Source organism: Convolutriloba macropyga, chromosome 5 (genome assembly GCF_964194025.1).
Source record: "Convolutriloba macropyga chromosome 5, txConMacr16.3, whole genome shotgun sequence".
NCBI classification, from domain to species: Eukaryota; Metazoa; Xenacoelomorpha; order Acoela; family Convolutidae; genus Convolutriloba; species Convolutriloba macropyga.
This window is the reverse complement of record NC_134472.1, coordinates 49,122,366-49,144,076: the sequence shown is the minus strand read 5'-3', so window position 1 is coordinate 49,144,076 and position 21,711 is coordinate 49,122,366. Positions and strand designations below refer to the sequence as shown.

The window sequence follows — 21,711 nt, the reverse complement described above, 5'->3', positions numbered from 1 at the left end:
TTTAGGAAAGCTGTGCCAACTGCCTTTAGGTCTGTCTGTACTTCCGGCAAATGTTAACAAAATGGGCTGAGGAACCATATTTACCTCCATTCTTATGAAAAAAGGCTCAACTTTCAAAAATTTAGCCATAACGTTAGCCCAAAAGTGATCTCAGAGTGAAGCAAACTTACTTCTCATTTAAATGTGAAGAGAACAACATTACCAATAACAATTTGAATCTACTTTAGCAAAAATGATTTAAAAAGCGAGCAAAACTAGGGATATCAGCCGAGTGTTCGCAAAACTTCAAACATCAGTAAATTCTCGCAAATAATTGAAAGTCAAAAACAAAACCTTTTTAATTAGATTTTCTACGACAGACAGATTTTCTAATGATATTCCTAACAACTCTCTTGCAGCGTAATTTGATCGGTCAAATTTAACTGAATAAAAAACACAGTTAATCATATAATTCCCACTAAGATGGAGCCGGAACAAAACATTTTCAGTCGTCAGGAAGCGAAGACAAACATTCTTAACAACCTTGATGTGAAAACCGAGCGCAAGGGCTCATGAAAAAAAAAATAAATAAATTTCAAAATTAACTTAAATGCCACCTAATTTGTTTTTACATTAGAGTTTTCGCTAAATAAAGAAAACCGAAGATCAATAAATCCGATTTCACATTTTTTAAACAAACAAACTTAAACTTTGAAAACCATTGAATGTCAAGACCAATTGCATACCAATTGAAATGTCTACAAAACTTATGGGGGAGAGACTGATTTTTAACCTAAATTATTTGAAAAAATGTCATGCATCTGAATTGAGGTATTCAGAAGGACCGAAGGTTTTGTGATGTCTGTTCTGACGTGCTTCGCTTCTCAGAGTAAACTTCTTTAACTTTGGATTCAAAAAAATATTTCATCAGGAATGTTTGAACTTTTTCTGAATATAAAGGAACGTGAAATCTTTTATATTGCAAAAACATTTAAACTTTTTTTAACCTCATGTCTCACAATCTTTCTATTTTGCATCAAATGGTCCCAGGAAATTTCTCATTTTCGACAGAAGTGTATAACAACAATGAACGCCATATTAGAAAAAATTGACCACCAAATTTTCTTTGAAAATATCATTCTTCTCATAATAAACGATATAATGTTTAGGTACAATGCACAATGAAACAATAGTCATTCACTGCAAAAAGAGTATCCTTAAAGCGATGTTCATTAAAATACTCATGAAAATCATTGAACGCGTATGTTTTTTGTCTTGTCTTTCAATTTTGCTTCTTGAAACATTGGAGGAACTGAGTCAAAAGCATTTGAATTAACACAACTTTATTCATTTTCTTTATATTGTGTTATTGAAATAAAATTGCAAAATGGGGTCATAGAAACATTTTAGAAACCGTAATTTTGACAATGAAAAATGGTTCCAGTAAGGTAAAAAGCTAGTTTGATAAAATGTCGTACAACTATCAATAGTTTGAGAAATCAGAAACGAAATTGCCTAAATTCAGTTTGATATGTCCAACAAAAGCTCAATAAATCCGAGGAGGAGGAAAATTAGAAAATCTTTCAGCTTTATACGTAAAGTTTATAGTTTTTTTGATCAACCAAAGTTGACTGAAAGAAACAAAAATAAAAATACATATGAATTGACGGAAAATTTTTACAGGGAATGCAATCTTATTTTTGCTTAACATTAAAGGAAATATGATGAGGTTGATTGGTTGATGATCTCCTGAAACGTTCTGTCACCACTGTGACCATACAAAATTCATTGATAACAAAAAATTTACAGATAACACGCATTTAAGAGACGCCAAGCATTTATGCATCATATATGAAGAACAAACAAGGTATTAACTAAATTTCATGCTACTAAATAAATTTTAAGGGCAGATCTCAGAAATAAATTTCTCGAGCCAAACTAACAGTAACTGTCGAAACAAAGCCTTGTACTCGTTTCTCATGATAAAAAAGAGGCTCTGTAAAGTGCGTTCACACATAATGTTCCAACCCCGCTCGACCATGTTTTTGATTTAATTGTTCACCAAATGAACAGGTAGAAAACTTTCAACAAACAACTTTTGTTCAAAAATGATTGAATTAACCATTTAAAAAATTGCTTTTGCTCTAACCACTATACAAATGAAATAGTAATGAATAGAAGGGCCGCCAATAGCTGCCATTATGGAAACTAAAAGACAAGACAAACAGCAAGATCAAAAACAACAAGCATTACTTAAGACCAAAATTCAATTTCTCTCCCTTTTGTTTTGAAAAACAAAATTAATAAACGAGTCGAAATCGCATCATATAAAAAAATAAATCAAATGACTTTCATTTCACCAGAAAACATTAAGATCTGTCTATATGGTTAAACAGAAAGGGAAAAGTTAGAAAATTCGTTTAAAATTTTTGAAAACAAATAAATTCAATGTCATGAAAGTGATTAGCTATCGACTGAAATCTTTCAATTGCTGCATTCGTAACTTCAAACAAAACAATCGAGACATGTCAATACAAAAATCAAAAGTCATTTCAATTTTGTGAGGAAACGGTGCGAAAGCCTATAAGATCAAAAGCTATTCAATGTAAAAACTCAACATTATCAATTGAAATTGGAAAAAAAATATAGACGTTTCAGCTTTATAAGTAAAGTTTAATGTTTTTTGGTCAACCAAAGTTGACTGAAAGAAACAAAAACGAGAATACATATGAATTGAAGGAAAATTTTTAAATGGAATGCAATTTTAATTTTGCTTAACATTAAAGGAAATATGATGAGGTTGATTGGTGAAAAGAACTCCAAAAAGTTTTGTCTCCACTGTGACTATACAACATTCATTGATAGCAAACAATTTACAGATAGCACGCATTTAATGAATGCCAAGCATTTATGCATCATATATGAAGAACAAAAAAGGTATTAACTAAATTCCATGATACTAACTAAATATCAAGAGCAGATCTCAGAAATCAATTTCTCGAGTCAAACTAACAGTAACTGTCGAAACAAAGCCTAGTACTCGTTTCTCATGATAAAATGGAGGCTCTGTAAATTGCGTTCACGTATAATGTTCCAACCCCGCTCGACAACGTTTTTGGCTTAATTGTTCACCAATTGAACAAATAGAAAACTTCCAACAAACAAATTTTTGTTGAAAAATGATTGAATTAACCATTTAAAAAATTGCTTTTGCTCTAACCACTAAACAAATAAAAAAGAGTAATTAATAAAAGGGCCGACAATAGCTGCCATTATGGAAACTAAAAGACAAGACAAACAGCAAGATCAAAAACAACAAGCACTACTTACGTACAAAACTCAATATCCCTCCCTTTTGTTTTGAAAAAAAAACTTTACAAACGAGTCAAAATTGCATCAGATAAAAAACTAAATCAAATGACACCGGAAATATAAGAATCTGTCTATATAGTTAAACCAAAAGGGCCAAGTTAGAAAATTCGTTTACAATTTTTGAAAACAAATAAATTCAATGTCACGAAAGCGATTAGCTATCGACTGAAAAGTTTCAATGGCTGCATTCATAACTTCAATCAAAACGATCGAGACTTGTCATTATCCTGAATCTCATGCGATTACAAAAGGAACAAATACAGACAAATATCAAAAGTCATTTCAATTTTATGAGGAAGCGGTGCGAAATCCTATAAGATCAAAAGCTATTCAATGTAAGAACTCAACATTATCAATTGAAATTGGAAAAAAATATAGACGTTTCAGCTTTATAAGTAAAGTTTAATGTTTTTTGGTCAACCAAAGTTGACTGAAAGAAACAAAAACGAGAATACATATGAATTGAAGGAAAATTTTTAAATGGAATGCAATTTTAATTTTGCTTAACATTAAAGGAAATATGATGAGGTTGATTGGTGAAAAGAACTCCAAAAAGTTTTGTCTCCACTGTGACTATACAACATTCATTGATAGCAAACAATTTACAGATAGCACGCATTTAATGAATGCCAAGCATTTATGCATCATATATGAAGAACAAAAAAGGTATTAACTAAATTCCATGATACTAACTAAATATCAAGAGCAGATCTCAGAAATCAATTTCTCGAGTCAAACTAACAGTAACTGTCGAAACAAAGCCTAGTACTCGTTTCTCATGATAAAATGGAGGCTCTGTAAATTGCGTTCACGTATAATGTTCCAACCCCGCTCGACAACGTTTTTGGCTTAATTGTTCACCAATTGAACAAATAGAAAACTTCCAACAAACAAATTTTTGTTGAAAAATGATTGAATTAACCATTTAAAAAATTGCTTTTGCTCTAACCACTAAACAAATAAAAAAGAGAAATTAATAAAAGGGCCGACAATAGCTGCCATTATGGAAACTAAAAGACAAGACAAACAGCAAGATCAAAAACAACAAGCACTACTTACGTACAAAACTCAATATCCCTCCCTTTTGTTTTGAAAAAAAAACTTTACAAACGAGTCAAAATTGCATCAGATAAAAAACTAAATCAAATGACACCGGAAATATAAGAATCTGTCTATATAGTTAAACCAAAAGGGCCAAGTTAGAAAATTCGTTTACAATTTTTGAAAACAAATAAATTCAATGTCACGAAAGCGATTAGCTATCGACTGAAAAGTTTCAATGGCTGCATTCATAACTTCAAACAAAACGATCGAGACTTGTCATTATCCTGAATCTCATGCGATTACAAAAGGAACAAATACAGACAAATATCAAAAGTCATTTCAATTTTATGAGGAAGCGGTGCGAAATCCTATAAGATCAAAAGCTATTCAATGTAAGAACTCAACATTATCAGTTTTATTTTATTTCAACGCAATAAGTGTGATATGCAATCTATGATCATTGTATTTTAATGTAATTATTGAACAAGACATCAAACTAGAACATCAAAATTGCATAATGTCAAAAAAATATAGAAAAAATCCTGAAAGCTCCTAAAATCAACGAAAAAAAAAGTTAATTGAACAAAAAAACAACGAATAAGACTAAATTATAGTTCCCAAGAACAAAGATGTGACCTCTCTCCTCAAGGGGACTACGCTAAAATTTTTTAGGAATCAAATGAAAGACAAATTTAAGTGGCAAATCTAAAAAATATAATTTTCTTAAATAATTTTTTAAAATAAAAAAGTAAGATATTACAACCGTAGGCATTCCGTTTAAAAATGGTAGATAAATAAAATTGTAACTGCTTTTGAAGCCAATTAGACATGTTGTTAATGACACTAAGACAATAGTCTACATAAAAACACCGGATGCAGCTAGATTTAAAAAAACACGAACAATTTATGCAAACGGTGTTGAAGCTAAAATGCAATTTTTTTTCTCTGATATCGTTACGTATGTTAATTGGCGTCCTTTTACGTTTAATCTCGAGATTAAAATAATAGAGGTTTTATCAAAATACACTGTAACTAATATTAAAAAAATAACAGATAAAAGTACTTCAAAAAATACATACAGCATCCAATTACAATCCAAAAATTTTTCGAACTAAGAAACTCCAGAAAAAGAAAAAACTAGTCTTACTTTTGCTGCTTTTCTTTTAAAACAAAAAATAAACCATGTGTTACCGATATAGCTAAATTGACCAAAATATTATGATCAAAAATATATAATACTTTTTGGATACCTATCGAGTTACTTTAATAAAAAAGCATCATCTATCAACGGAAACCATAAGATAAATTTTTAACAGCTCCATAGATAACAAAAATGACTTTTGAACAATTAAACTTACGATTCTTAATTCAAAAGTGCATCAAATGCTGGCCAAACTCAAGAATCCACTAAAAATTTATGAAAACAAGTTGTCGAAGCAATAAAAACACCAATGAAACAAAATATTATCACAATTAAACAAAATATTTTCCGATTGAAAAATCAATGAAAAAAAATATTTCCTGATTGAACCCTATCGGAACCTTATGAAATCTTTTATTAATTAAAACGTTAAGTTAAAGTTGGCTTTTTTGTAATTGGAATTAGAATACGCAAAAAAAATTGTTTCCAAAACAAAAAGACAGACCCAATAATAAACCGCAAAGTTTTTAATTGCAAAACACAAAGATGAGACTAATTTTGGCCTTGCCGTCACTGTGCAGCTTTCAAAAAACGCAATTTGTTTAAAAGTGTGCGAATAGTTTTGTTGGGCAAACGAAAATTTGTTTATAATAAAAATAAGATTTTTTTTCAAAAATAGGATCAAATTAGCGAACGACCACAAAATTGTTATTTTCAGAAAAGTTTGTTCGGAGCCAAGGGTTCAATTGACCCATTTATGAGTAACAAAAGTTTATGTCAGCAATTTTTATGTCTGCACCAACGGAAAATCTGGACAAAGAGGGACAAATAGGCATATTTGATGCCATTTTTATGAAAAGAGATAAATATGCTGATTTTTCATAAATTTCGAACAAAAATTTTGCCAAAACAGTTGGTTCAAAAAAATCACCAACTATCTTCATGAGTAAAACCAAGTGGACTATTGTCAACAATTTCATCTTACTTCAGCAAAATGTGAACAAAAGGACGGAAGTTAGGCTAACGTTAACAAATATTTAAACTTCCGTGTATCCAATCAAAAAGCGAAATTCAATAAAAATATCAACTGGAAAATCTACGCTTGAAAAGCTTTCCATTGATACCACTCACTATCCTGTTCGATGAATATATCGATCGGCGAAAGTTGACTGAACAAAAAAACTCATTTGAATATTTAGTTCCTCCCCCCAATAAAGCGTATTGGAACAAAAGTGTGACGTAAACATATGCAGTAAACATACAATTTAAATATTTGTACGGCGGCTTTTTAATACTTGTCTTCTTTTTTCTCACGTGTCTTGTATTATGATTAAGTCTTGTTTTAGTTAATTTGGAAAACTGTACACGTACGGTCATTCTTTTACCGTGCTAAATCTCTTTTCGAATAATTGATTCTAATAAATCCACTACCGCCGGCTGCGGGTCCAGATTGAAAACTTAGGAGAGCTAAGTGATAACAGTTATGTTGGAAAATCTAAAAAAGTCAGTTCTTGGTTTCGACTTAAGCATATTTTTCTACAATCCTTTAGCTATCCATTGTATCAAAAATGTTGTCGTAATTGTTTTCTTTTGTTTCAGGAGAATGTTCAGGGGCACAGCTTAACCGTCTGCTTGGGTTCGATTCTATAATTAATTTTGCAGCTTTTCCAATGCCAACTCCAAGTTCGTGACGAAAGGGGAGCAATGAAAAACACCAATTTTACACTGAAAAAAATTGTAAAAAATTGGTTTTTAAATTGACAAATGTTTTTTTAAAATTGTCTGGCTACTTTCGTGTTTTAGGGTTCCTTATTAAATTTGATACAACCTCAAAACGCCACCTTTTTGATATTGATACAGTCTAAGTATGACAGGTTTTTGACTTAATTGTCCCCCAAATGAAGAGACAGAAGACTTTCAAAAAAATAAATTTTGTTCGAAAATAATCAATTGAAAAATCCCTTCAACTCTAAACAGTATATAATTTAAAAAATATTTCATAAAAAAGCCGATCATAACTGCGATTGATGAACTTAAAAAACCAGACAATCAGCAAAATCAAAAACAAGCATTCCTTACAACCAGAACTCAATATCTATCCATTTATTTTGAAAAAAATTAATAAAAAAGTAAAAAATGCATCAGATAAAAATACTAAACCAAACGACTTGCATTTCACCAGAAACAATAAGGATCTGTTGAGGACTCTTTTTGAAAACAATTAAATTCAATGTCAATAAAACAATTAGCTATCGACTGAAACCATTCAATGGATGCATTCTTGTCTTCAAACAAAACCATTGAGACATGTCATTATCCAGAATCTCATACGACTACAACAGGAGGAAATACAGACCAAAATTAAAAAGTCATATCAATTTCATTTTTGTGATGAAACGGTGCGGAAGCCTATAAGATCAAAAGCTATTCACTATAAAAACTGAAAATAACCTTATTTTAACGCTATTGATGTGAGATGCAATTTATAATTTTTGTATAATTATTGTGATGATGGAAGAAGACATCAGAAGAAGGAACATCGAAACATGGATGATCTCAAAAAAATATAGAAAAAATTTATAAAAGCTCGTAGTATCAAATAAAAAAAGCGTTAATTAAACAAAAAACAACAATTAAGACTGTATTATAGTTCATTTGAAAAAAGATGTGATCTCTCTTTTCCAGAGGACTTCGCTAAAAAATTGCAGAAAACTATTAGAACGCAAATCTTAGTAACAAACCCAAACAATAAATTTTTCTTGAAACCTTTTTATGAAAAAAACGCAAGACTTTCCAACCGTTAGCTTTCCATTAAAAAAAGGTAGATAATTAAAACTGTAAATGCCTTTGAAGCCAATTAGACATGTTGTTAACGACAATAAGACAAAAGTCTACTTATAAACACCGGATACAGCCAGATTAGAAAAAAACACGAACAATTTATGAAAACGGTGTTAAAACTAAAATGCAACATTTTTTTCTCTGATATCGTTACGTATGTTTATCCCCTTTTACGCGTAGTTTTGAGCTTTCAATAACTGAGATTTTATTAAAATACACTCTAACTAATACTAAAAAACACTAGGCAAAATTACTCCAAAAAAATAAATACAGCACCCAATTACAATCCAAAAGTTTTTCGAAATAAGAAACTTCACAATAAGACAAAACCGGTCTTGTTTTTTGGTGCTTTTCTTTTGAAACAAAAAAATGCACCAAGTTTTACCGAAATAGCTAATTTGACCAAAATATCACTATATCAATGATATGTAATACTTTTTGGATACCTATTGAGTTTCTTAACAAAAAGCATCATTTATCATCTGAAATATTTAGACAAATATTTGATAGCTCCATAGATAACGAAATTGACATTTGAATAATTAGACTTACTATCAACAATAGAAAAAGGCATCAAATGCTGGCCAAACTCAAGAATTCACTAAAACTTTATGAGAACAAGTTGTCGAAGCCATAAAAACTTCACCAATAAAACAATATATTTTCTTGTTGAACCCTATCGGTACATTACAAAACCTTATTAATTAAAACTTTTAAGTAAAATTATCTTTTTTTTAATTGGAAACAAAATACGCAAAAAAATATTTTCAAAAAGACAGACCCAAAAATGAACCGAAAACTTTTTCATTGCAAAACTCAAGGATGAGACTAAAACTCGCCTTGCCATTACTGCACGGCTGCTAAAAAAGGAATTTGTTTAAAAGTGCGCCAAATTATTTTGTTTGGCAAACAAAAATCTTTTTATTGCAAAAATAGGATCGGTTCAAAAATACGAAAGTCCGCAAAATTGACCCTTTCATGAGTAAAGGAAGGTCATGTTAGCAATTTTCATGTCTGCACTACCGGTTAAAAAACATCAATTTTACACTGAAAAAGTTGTTGTAAATTGTCTGGCTACTTTCGTGTTTTAGTACTCCTGATTAAATTTGATACGATCTCATAATGGCGCCTTTTTAATCTTGATACAGACTTAGTATGACACGCTTTTGACTTAAATTTCCCCCAAATGAAGAGATAGGAGACTTTCAAAAAATTAAATTTTTGTTCAAAAATAATTGATTTAATCAGTTGAAAAACTGCTTCAGCTCTATCCCCTATACAACCAAAAAAATTATTCAAAAGGCCAATGATAACTGCGATTAAGGAACTTTAAAGACCAGACAATAAGCAAAATCAAAAAACAACAAGCATTACTTACGACCAAAACTGAATATCTATCCCTTTTTTTGAAAAAACTTATTAAAAAAGACAAAATCGCATCAGATAAAAAACAAAATCAAATGACTTGCATTTCACCAGGAAAGATGAGGATCTGTTAAGGACTCTTTAAAAACAATCAAATTCAATGTCATTAAAACAATTAGCTATCGACTGAAACCATTCAATGGATGTATTCAAATCTTCAAACAAGACCATCGAGACATGTCGTTATCCAGAGTCTCATACAACTACAAAAGGAACAAATACTTCAAAACATAAAGATCTGTCTATATGATTAAACAGAAAGGGAAAAGTTAGAAATTTCGTTTAAAATTTTTGAAAACAAATAAATTCAATTTCATGAAAGTGATTAGCTATCGACTGAAATCGTTCAATTGCTGCATTCGTAACTTCAAACAAAACAATCGAGACATGTCATTATCCAGAGTCTCATACGACTACAAAAGGAACAAATACAGACCAAAATCAAAAAGTCATTTCAATTTCAATTTTGTCAGGAAACAGTGCGGAAGCCTATAAGATCAAAAGCTATTCACTGTAAAAACACAACATTATCAATTGCATTTCATTTCAACGCTATTGATGTGATGTGCAATTTAACATCATTGTATCTTTAATGTAATTATTGAACAGGACATCGAACTAGAACATCAAAACTTGGATAATGTCAAAAAATTTAGAAAAAATTCATGAAAGCTCGTAGTATGAAACAAAAAAAGCATCAATTAAACAAAAAAACAAGACCTAAGACTGTATTATAGTTCATTCGAAAAAAGATGTAACCTCTCTCTTCAAGGGGACTGCGCTTAAAGATTTCAGGAAACTAATAGAAGGCAAATCGACGTGACACATCCAAAAAATAAAATTTTCTTAAAATTTTCTTTTTTAAAAAACGTATGACATTACAACGGTATGCTTTCCTCTTAAAAATGGTAGAAACTAAAATTGTAACTGCTTTTGAAGCCAATAGACATGTTGTTAATGACACTGAGACGAAGGTCTACATATAAACACAGGATACAGCCAGATTAGAAAAAAACACGAACAATTTATGCAAACGGTGTTGAAAATAAAATGCAAAAATTTTTTCTCTGATATCGTTACGTATGTACATCCCCTTTTACGCGTAGTTTTGAGCTTTCAATAACTGAGGTTTCATTAAAATACACTGTAAAAAACATTAAAAAAACAACAGGCAAAAGTACTTCAAAAAATTAGATACAGCATCTAATTACAATCCAAAAAATTTTCGAACCAAGATACTCCAGAGAAAGACAAAACTGGTCTTGTTTTTGGTGCTTTTCTTTCGAAACAAAAAAACGCTCCAAGTGTTACCTGAATAGCCAATTTGACCAAAATCTCATTATATCAAAAACAAATACCATTTTTTGGATAAATACCGAGTTGTTTTAACAAAAAGCAAAAATTATCATCTGAAAACTTCAGATGAATATTTAATAGCTCCATAGATAACAAAATTGACATTTCAAAAATTAGGCTGACTCTCAATATTACAAAAGGGCGTCAAAAGCTGGCCAATCTCAAGAATCCACTAAAACTTTAAGAAAACAAGTTGTCGAAGCCCTAAAAAACTTGGAGCTTCACCAATGAAACAAAATGTTTTCTGCTTGAACCCTATCGGAACATTATAAAACCTCTTTTTAATTAAAACTTTTAATTAAAATTGTCTTTTTTGTAATTGGAAACAAAATACGCAAAAAATTAATTCAAAAAGACAGACCCAAAAACGAACCGAAAACTTTTTCATTTTAAAACTCAAGGGGGAGACTAAAACTCGCCTTGTCATCACTGCACGGCTGTTAAAAAAGGAATTTGTTTAAAAGTTAGCCAAATAGTTTTGTTTGGCAAACAAAAATGTTTTTATATCAAAAAAAGGATTTACATTATTTCTTTTTAAAATCGGTTCAAATATGCGAAATACCGCAAAATTGACCCTTTCATGAGTGAAGAAAGGTCATGTTAGCATTTTTCGTGTCTGCACTAGCGGTTAAACTGGACAAAAGCGGACAATTAGGATTATTTGATGCCATTTTTACAAAAAAAGGTAATTATGCTGATTTTTCGTAAATTTTGACCACAATTTTTGCAAAAACAGTTAGTTCAAACAATTCACCAACTGTCTTCTATCTTCATACCTAAAACCAATTGAACTATCGGTAACAGTTTCATCACAGTTTAGCAAAATGTGATCAAAATTTAAGCAAAAATCAGGGAAAATGTGAACAAAAGAACGGAAGTTAGGCTAACGTTCACAAATATTTAAACTTCCGTGAATCCAATCAAAAAGCGAAAATCAGTAAAAATTTCAATTGGAAAATTTACGCTTGAAAAGCTTTCCATTGATACCACTCACTATCCTGTTCGATGAATATATCGATCGGCGAAAGTTGACTGAACAAAAAAACCCATTTGAGTATTTAGTTCCTCCCCCCAATAAAGCGTATTGGAACAAAAGTATAACGTAAACATATGCAGTAAACATACAATTTAAATATTTGTAGGGCGGCTTTATTATACTTGGCTAGTTTTCTCTTTTGTCTTGTATTATGATTACAGTCTTGTTTAAGTTAATTTGGAAAACTGTACACGTACGGTCATTCTTTTACCGTGCTAAATCCATTTTCCAATAATTGATTCCGATAAATCCACTACTGCCGGTTGCAGGTCCAGTTTGAAAACTTAGGAGAGCTAATTGATAACAGTTATGTTGGAAAATCTCATAAAGTCAATTCTTGGTTTCGACTGAAGCAAAGTTTTCCACAATCCTTTAGATATCTATTATATTGAACTTTTTGTCTTAATTGTTTTGCTTTGTTTCGAGAGAGGGCTCAAGGACACGGCTTTACCGTCTGCTCGGGTTCATTTCTATAATTGTCTTTGCAACTTCGTCACTGCCGCTTCCAAGCTCGGAATGAATGAGGAGCAATAAAAAACACCCAAATTATACTGAAAAATATTGTTAAAAAATCGGTTTTTAATTTGACTGGAGAATTTTCCGAAATTGCCTGTCTATTTTCGCGTTTTAGGGCCCCTTATTAAATTGGATACCGCCTCAAAACGGCACCTTATTAATCTTGATACAGTATGACGCCATATTAATCATGATCGGACCTTAATACGGTAATTCAGAAATCTTAGTACCGCTCTCCAACAAAACTTCACAAGATCTTAGTAATGTTTTAAAGTCTATACAGTGCCGTACTACGGCCTTACTAAGTTTTTCCAATTTCTCGCAAGCTGGGCCAGTTATTAGCAGCTGTGAACTTCAGTTTCAAATTTGTTGCGAAATTCTTACCTTTGTAAGAACCCGAGGGTTGTCTCGTTAAAATCAAGACATCAGATTGTATACTTATTCCTTGGTTGAGCATTGGAGTCTATTTTTATATCCAAAAGGTCGCTTACTTAGAAATCGGTACTGAAAATGCTCAGTTGTATTAATAGAAAACAACGAGCAAGTACATCGAAAAAACCCCATCTCGGAGTATCTTAGGAGTACAACCGGATTTCGATTACGGTAAAGCCCGAGTCGAACGTCCTCCCTAAATTCCTCCGATTTTGATCATTTATTTACGGGGGTTAAAATCACTCACACGCTGAGAGGGCAATTTGCTTTAGTGATGAAATGACAAAACCATGGACCTTTCCATGCAAAACATGCCGCTGAAAATATGACACTTTCTGAATCAAGTTTTGGTTTTAGACGGGTTGGTCTATTTCGGTGCGTATCTTACCTCCAAGGGTGTTGTTGGTAAGCTGAACAAGAGGCAGACATCTGTTTGCTAATGTCCATCAGCATCAGAGGAAGTGGCATGCACTGGGTCGCAGGAACCGCAATTGGAGCTGACAATCTCTTCTTGCACCCTCCACCTCCGACTGAAATTCCACCCAATCCACCTTTGTTAGCACCTGTAGGTCGAAATCCACCTGATGATGATCCGCTGCTAGATTCGATGGATGCAGTCGTTCCTGTGCTGTTGATACTGCTACTCGAGGCAATTTGGAGGAATTCTGCTTTGTTATTGCTGTTGTTTTTATTGTTGTTGTTTGAGGAAGAAAGAAGCGGACTGGCGCAAACAGAGAGGGGAATGAAACTGTTGTTTTTATTGTAAAATTGCTTCGGAACATTGCAATTCAAATCCATTTACAACAAAAACAGGCGATTCAATTTCGCTTTGTTGTTGCTTCAAGTTGCTTCAAAGTCAATAAAGCGTCTGAAGCTCTGTCTCAAACTTGGCCTAAACTGGACCGGTTGCCTTTGAGTAAAAGCTTCAATTTGCAGATTGTTTGTGTAAATTAGCCTTGGTGCTTTTGTCAGGAGAGTATGCTCTGTTAGTTTTTGTTATCTCTACAGCCGTGTTTCTCACAGCATGTTTTTCAGGGTTTTGCTTCACTTTTGAAGGCAAGGCACCCCCAATAGGTAGAAGAGTGAAATTGTTGTCGCTCACAGCACCCAAAATATGTGCCTGCAGATGTTATGTGTATTGTGTGCCTGTAAACAAATATTCTCTGTAGTCGGCCATAAAACACAAGACAATAAATGGTCGAGAGGCATTTAAACAAATTTTCTTAGGATCAATTCCACTCACTGATTAATTCACAGTTTAATGCAAAAGTATCCCGGGTTAAGTGGTTGAAAGCTTCCAAAATCCCCAAAAAGTACACCTGTACAAAAGGTATGGGTGGTATTGGGGTAGGATTTGGGTGTGAGTGGGGAACTGTAAACGTGATCACTGAATCATGGCTTCAATTTTCAGCAGAACTCGAAGTGGTAATAAATCTGAAGTCAAATGACATATCATAAACAGGTTAAGGATAAGTTAGTAATCCTCGGACACTCTTTGATAGCAGAAATAAGCCAGGCATTGTACTGTGAGACGTATGTAGATACAAATAACACTTCTCCACTCGTATGGAAGAGTACCAACCCGGCTTTTGTAAACCGGTTGGGCTAAAATTTGACGTTTCTCAAACCTGGTTTGAGTTCCTTCTCATGATTGCGGTGCCCTCGGTAGGTTTAAATTGGAATTACTGGAGATCTTTCAGTTAATTGACTGGGAGATTATTACAAATTAAGAGTGATATGATATGACTGGTATGCAACTGGCATTTTTATGAGAACGGCTTCGCTAACAGACAGATACAGGGCACAAAAACATTCACTTACTTGTTCCGCTGGTCAAATTTAATCCCAAAAACACCTGCACTTCAATTAACCCATTCCTTCTAACAAAACACTAATTATCTCAATAACGATTAAGTGTTTGATAGCTCAACAATGTCAACAAAATTCAAACCAGACTTCAGTCTTCTCATAGAACTCTACACAGAGCAAAATCAGAAAATGAATTTTAAGTTTTAAGCAGTTTATAAATATCCTACGCGAAGGTTACTCCCAATAAATTTTGGTCCTCTTACGATTTACGACATTACTTGCAATCAAAATAAGCTTTATTTACAAATACTGAAGATTTATCGATAGCAGTAAATCAAACGAGTGTCCAAAAGAGATTATGTTAAAAATCAAGATCTGCATGCAATCAAAAACGGTACAAATTTACACTGAAACCAATTCAAACCGTCTACGATTCTGCTTTCGTGCATTTATAAGAGGCGAATAATCTTACCCGGAAAATTAAGCGATGATGGTTGTACTATCTTAATTCGTGGGAGGCATTCGTAATCGGATATCCCTTATATTTTAATAATCAACACTTTTTAAGCAAGTCATAAATGGAAACTGAGAACAATCTTGAACATGGGTCTCACTGAATCTTAGCGTTTAACCAGTCCATTTCTATAGTAAAAAACAAAATCACTTCTGAAACACTCAAGAGCACCTTAGTTTGTCTCTAAGGTGCACGGTAGGTTTAAATTGGAATTACTGGAGATCTTTCAGTTAATTGACTGGGAGATTATTACAAATTAAGAGTGATATGATATGACTGGTATGCAACTGGCATTTTTATGAGAACGGCTTCGCTAACAGACAGATACAGGGCACAAAAACATTCACTTACTTGTTCCGCTGGTCAAATTTAATCCCAAAAACACCTGCACTTCAATTAACCCATTCCTTCTAACAAAACACTAATTATCTCAATAACGATTAAGTGTTTGATAGCTCAACAATGTCAACAAAATTCAAACCAGACTTCAGTCTTCTCATAGAACTCTACACAGAGCAAAATCAGAAAATGAATTTTAAGTTTTAAGCAGTTTATAAATATCCTACGCGAACGTTACTCCCAATAAATTTTGGTCCTCTTACGATTTACGACATTACTTGCAATCAAAATAAGCTTTATTTACAAATACTGAAGATTTATCGATAGCAGTAAATCAAACGAGTGTCCAAAAGAGATTATGTTAAAAATCAAGATCTGCATGCAATCAAAAACGGTACAAATTTACACTGAAACCAATTCAAACCGTCTACGATTCTGCTTTCGTGCATTTATAAGAGGCGAAAAATCTTACCCGGAAAATTAAGCGATGATGGTTGTACTATCTTAATTCGTGGGAGGCATTCGTAATCGGATATCCCTTATATTTTAATAATCAACACTTTTTAAGCAAGTCATAAATGGAAACTGAGAACAATCTTGAACATGGGTCTCACTGAATCTTAGCGTTTAACCAGTCCATTTCTATAGTAAAAAACAAAATCACTTCTGAAACACTCAAGAGCACCTTAGTTTGTCCATGCGCAGTTCGCTAAACTAAAATAAACATAGTGTTTTTCATAAATATTTATTTTGGAAAAATAAAAAATAGCAAGCGTATGTTGGGACACGAACAGATTACTGGCCTTCGAATTAAAAGTCGTTAGACTAATTCGGTGCTTATACGACCTGCCGTTAACCTGCCGTGTATTATATGAGGGAAAACAAAGCAGTTCAGATTTAGGAGATTTGAGAGGCATTTAATACAGGGTTACATAACATTTGACCCAACTCTTTTTTACCCAATGCCATTTTACCCAATGCCATTTTACCCAATGCCGTTTTAGCCAAGGCCAATTTGCCCAACTCTCTTTGACCTTTTTGTTAATTTATCAGACTTTTAGTTGTGATAGTTCAATATCAAGTCTCAAGGGCCATTTAATTATATAGTCGGTTAAAGAGTCGTTCTGGTAATTTTATCAATAGTGTAAAATAAAGTTGGCATTGGTTAAAATGGCATTGTCTAAAATGACAGTTTTGGGTATACTGGCATTGCGTAAAATGGCATTGAGTAAAATAGCAGGTTGGGTATGATGGCATTGGTTATAATGGCATTGGGTAAAACAGAAATGGTAAAATGTCTTGACTCCTTATTACAGATATTAGGCCAATTAAGACTAGCAGCTGTTTCACTTTTGAAATAGCTGCTCTATTGCATGACCAAACCTCAGTCTTAGAATTCACATGCCACTAGACTTATTTTCGATTGAATGCATTGCAAGAAAACGAGATTGAGCTTCGAACTTCGAACTTCCGAACTCATTTATTTCAGAGCAAAAAATGAAAAAAAAAAGATAAATCCGAGAAAATGTCCCCGTTGTTATATTCTATGTCACCAGTTACTGGAAGACTTAAACGACCCGAAGATTACTTATGATTACTTAAGATTACATAAGTAAAATTGTTGACGCAAGTTTAATTATTAAAGCCATTATCAGAAAATTTCAGAAAATAAACTAAAATTTTGATTGGGCATTTAAAAACATATAACAATTTATGCTTGTAAAGAACTCTTAATAAAAGCCAATTAAGATTTCAAATTATTTACTAAAAATCAAGTGCGCAAACATACCAGAACTTTTCAAGCGCTTTTAAATGAGTAAAAGTTTTGGTTCATCACAGTCAAGAAGTAGGCAGCAAAATTTTATAGAGAGTGTGAATAAATTCCTTTGCGATAAGTACTTGGCGTTAGTTTAAATTTATTGGAAAGTCGTCTCGAAGCGCCAAAACCAGTTGGAAAAGGAAACTTCGTTTTCTGGAGCACATATTACAAAAATCTGAGACAAACACGAATATTAACAGTAGCAAAACTAAATTGGAAAATAGAAAAACGTCCCAAATTTTCTAACGGATTTTTGATGGCGTGGTAACACCATCACAAAAAAAAACTGACTATTTGAAGTAAAATTTATATAAAATAATCTCGTTTCCAAAAGCAATAAATTCTGGATGAATCCAACAATTCCACTAAGAAATGGCCGGCAAAATTTTGGCTATATATTAACACTCCAGTCTTCAGTATCAGTGCAAATAGTGTAAAAAGGTGTTACCGCAGCTAGACTATACTTCCTTTCGAGAAACAAAAATGTTGTTTCTTCAAACGTGGAATTGTGGGAATTCACTTGATTTGCACAAATGTTTTTGAAATAGCTTGTTTCAAAATTGACAGTATTTTAAGCAATGCATCTGGAAGATTATGGCAGCTTAATTTGATCAGATACTTAACATGACGTGTACGTCTCTGTTTGATGATATTTGGGAGATTCTTTACAAGTTAAATATGTTTTTTTTTGAAAATCAATTAGTTGTTGTAAACTTTTGATGTAAATTTTGTGCGTCTTTCACTTTTCAAATCAATAATCTTTTATCGTTACTTCGAAATGGTAAATCCAGCTCCTTGTTGACTTAGATATCTGTAACTGCGAAGCTTTGCACATTTTTTCCTTAACTTCTATACAAAATAATCATTTTCAACTATTTCGAAATCTCTAAGAATATGCAATTATAAAGCAATCGCCTGTCCAATTTGATATGATAATTTTTTGCCAGTGTCAGGACAAAATGCCCAGTATAACAAAATACTCAATATAAACACAATATTTTATCCTATTGTTAAAACTAACAATGATCATTAAGCATGTATATCTGTGTGGGATAATAAAGATTTTTTTAAAGTATAATTTCCAAGTTCTAAATGTAAATCTAGTTCAATTGGTCATTTCTGATGTGCCATAGCCATGATTAAGCAGTCCGTGTGACTGGATATGAAACTCTCACAACTGAATATGGGATTAATTATTGGCATTAGTATGATAAAACATGCTGATAATTTGTAATTTAGTGACTGGTTATGTGACTCACTGGAAAAATTGGCTATAATCGCATTGGGTGTTTTGGCAAATTAGATATTTTGGTAAATTGTAGTGTAAACCGTTTCATTACAAAAAAATATAGTCCCGCAATTTTTCACGCCAAAAGCTTCCCCCCAACATAAAAGATTTATATTTTAAATATTCCTGCATAAATGCCCAAACCCTAAGTGTCCTTTATTTTGATTGTTGATTATACCAGTTACATGAATTGGGTTGAAGTGACAGTGGTAAATTTTCGGCGTCGGTAAAATGCGAATATTAACAGTAACAAAATTAAATTATGTATATTAACACGAATATTAACAGTAACAAAACGAATATTAAACACGAATATTAACAGTATATAACAGTAACAAACACGAATATTACAAAACACGAATATTAACAAACACGAATATTAACAAACACGAATATTAACAGTAACAAAATTAAATTGGAAAATAAAAAAACGTCCCAAATTTTCTAATGGCTTTTCGATGGCGTGGTAACACCATCACAAAAATAAAAACGATACTGACTATTTGAAGTAAAATTTATATAAAATAATCTCGTTTCCAAAAGCAATAAATTCTGGATGAATCCAACAATTCCACTAAGAAATGGCCGGCAAAATTTTGGCTATATATTAACACTCCAGTCTTCAGTATCAGTGCAAATAGTGTAAAAAGGTGTTACCGCAGCTAGACTATATTTCCTTTCGAGAAACAGAAATGTTGTTTCTTCAAACGTGGAATTGTGGGAATTCACTTGATTTGCACAAATGTTTTTGAAATAGCTTGTTTCAAAATTGACAGTATTTTAAGCAATGCATCTGGAAGATTATGGCAGCTTAATTTGATCAGATACTTAACATGACGTGTGCGTCTCTGTTTGATGATATTTGGGAGATTCTTTACAAGTTAAATATGTTTTTTTTTTGAAAATCAATTAGTTGTTGTAAACTTTTGATGTAAATTTTGTGCGTCTTTCACTTTTCTAATCAATAATCTTTTATAAAAACTTCGAAATAGTAAATCCAGCTCCTTGTTGACTTAGATATGTGTAACTGTGGAAGCTTTGCACATTTTTTCCTTAACTTCTATACAAAATAACCATTTTCAATTATTTCGAAATCTCTAAGAATATGCAATTATACAGCAATCGCCTGTCCAATTTGACATGATAATTTTTTGCCAGTGTCAGAACAAAATGCCTAGTATAACAGAATACTCAATATAAACACAATATTTTATCCTATTGTTAAAACTAACAATGACCATTAAGCCTGTATATCTGTGTGGGATAATATAGATTTTTTTAAAGTATAATTTCCAAGTTCTAAATGTAAATCTAATTCAATTGGTCATTTCTGATGTGCCATAGCCATGATTCAGCAGTCCGTGTGACTGGATATGAAACTCTCACAACTGAATATGGAATTAATTATTGGCATTAGTATGATAAAACATGCTGATAATCTGTAATTTAGTGACTGGTTATGTGACTCACTGAAAAAATTGGCTATAATCGCATTGGGTGTTTTGGCAAATTAGATATTTTGGTAAATTGTAGTGTAAACCGTTTCATTACAAAAAAATATAGTCCCGCAATTTTTCACGCCAAAAGCTTCCCCCAACATAAAAGATTTATATTTTAAATATTCCTGCATAAATGCCCAAACCCTAAGTGTCCTTTATTTTGATTGTTGATTATACCAGTTACATGAATTGGGTTGAAGTGACAGTGGTAAATTTTCGGCGTCGGTAAAATGCGAATATTAACAGTAACAAAATTAAATTATGAATATTAACACGAATATTAACAGTAACAAAACGAATATTAAACACGAATATTAACAGTATATAACAGTAACAAACACGAATATTACAAAACACGAATATTAACAAACACGAATATTAACAGTAACAAAATTAAATTGGAAAAAAAACGTCCCAAATTTTCTAATGGCTTTTCGATGGCGTGGTAACACCATCACAAAAAGAAAAGCGATACTGACTATTTGAAGTAAAATTTATATAAAATAATCTCGTTTCCAAAAGCAATAAATTCTGGATGAATCCAACAATTCCACTAAGAAATGGCCGGCAAAATTTTGGCTATATGTTAACACTCTAGTCTTCAGTATCAGTGCAAATAGTGTAAAAAGGTGTTACCGCAGCTAGACTATACTTCCTTTCGAGAAACAGAAATGTTGTTTCTTCAAACGTGGAATTGTGGGAATTCACTTGATTTGCACAAATGTTTTTGAAATAGCTTGTTTCAAAATTGACAGTATTTTAAGCAATGCATCTGGAAGATTATGGCAGCTTAATTTGATCAGATACTTAACATGACGTGTACGTCTCTGTTTGACGATATTTGGGAGATTCTTTACAAGTTAAATATGTTTTTTTTTGAAAATCAATTAGTTGTTGTAAACTTTTGATGTAAATTTTGTGCGTCTTTCACTTTTCTAATCAATAATCTTTTATAAGTACTTCGAAATAGTAAATCCAGCCCCTTGTTGACTTAGATATGTGTAACTGTGGAAGCTTTGCACATTTTTTCCTTAACTTCTATACAAAATAACCATTTTCAATTATTTCGAAATCTCTAAGAATATGCAATTATACAGCAATCGCCTGTCCAATTTGACATGATAATTTTTTGCCAGTGTCAGAACAAAATGCCTAGTATAACAGAATACTCAATATAAACACAATATTTTATCCTATTGTTAAAACTAACAATGACCATTAAGCCTGTATATCTGTGTGGGATAATATAGATTTTTTTAAAGTATAATTTCCAAGTTCTAAATGTAAATCTAATTCAATTG

The 21,711-nt window shown here is 32.1% G+C and overlaps 2 protein-coding genes across 8 annotated transcripts in view; one reads left to right on the top strand and one right to left on the bottom strand.

The window, feature by feature from the left end:
• LOC142339437 (prickle planar cell polarity protein 3-like) overlaps window positions 1-21,711 on the bottom strand; it is a 120,782-nt gene that overhangs the window by 54,336 nt on the left and 44,735 nt on the right. For all 7 annotated transcript variants that reach the window (XR_012759018.1, XR_012759015.1, XR_012759019.1 and 4 more), the window contains exon 2: window positions 13,531-14,288. Coding sequence is in view for 1 of the 7 variants with exons in the window: in XM_075389468.1 (XP_075245583.1) it covers window positions 13,531-13,940 (410 nt within the window). In the remaining 6 variants the exon portion in view is untranslated. The remainder of the gene's footprint in view (window positions 1-13,530; window positions 14,289-21,711) is intronic.
• LOC142339438 (store-operated calcium entry regulator STIMATE-like) overlaps window positions 9,796-21,711 on the top strand; it is a 432,078-nt gene continuing 420,162 nt past the window's right edge. The window contains exon 1 of the mRNA XM_075389470.1: window positions 9,796-9,801. The gene's annotated coding sequence lies outside the window, so the exon portion shown is untranslated. The remainder of the gene's footprint in view (window positions 9,802-21,711) is intronic.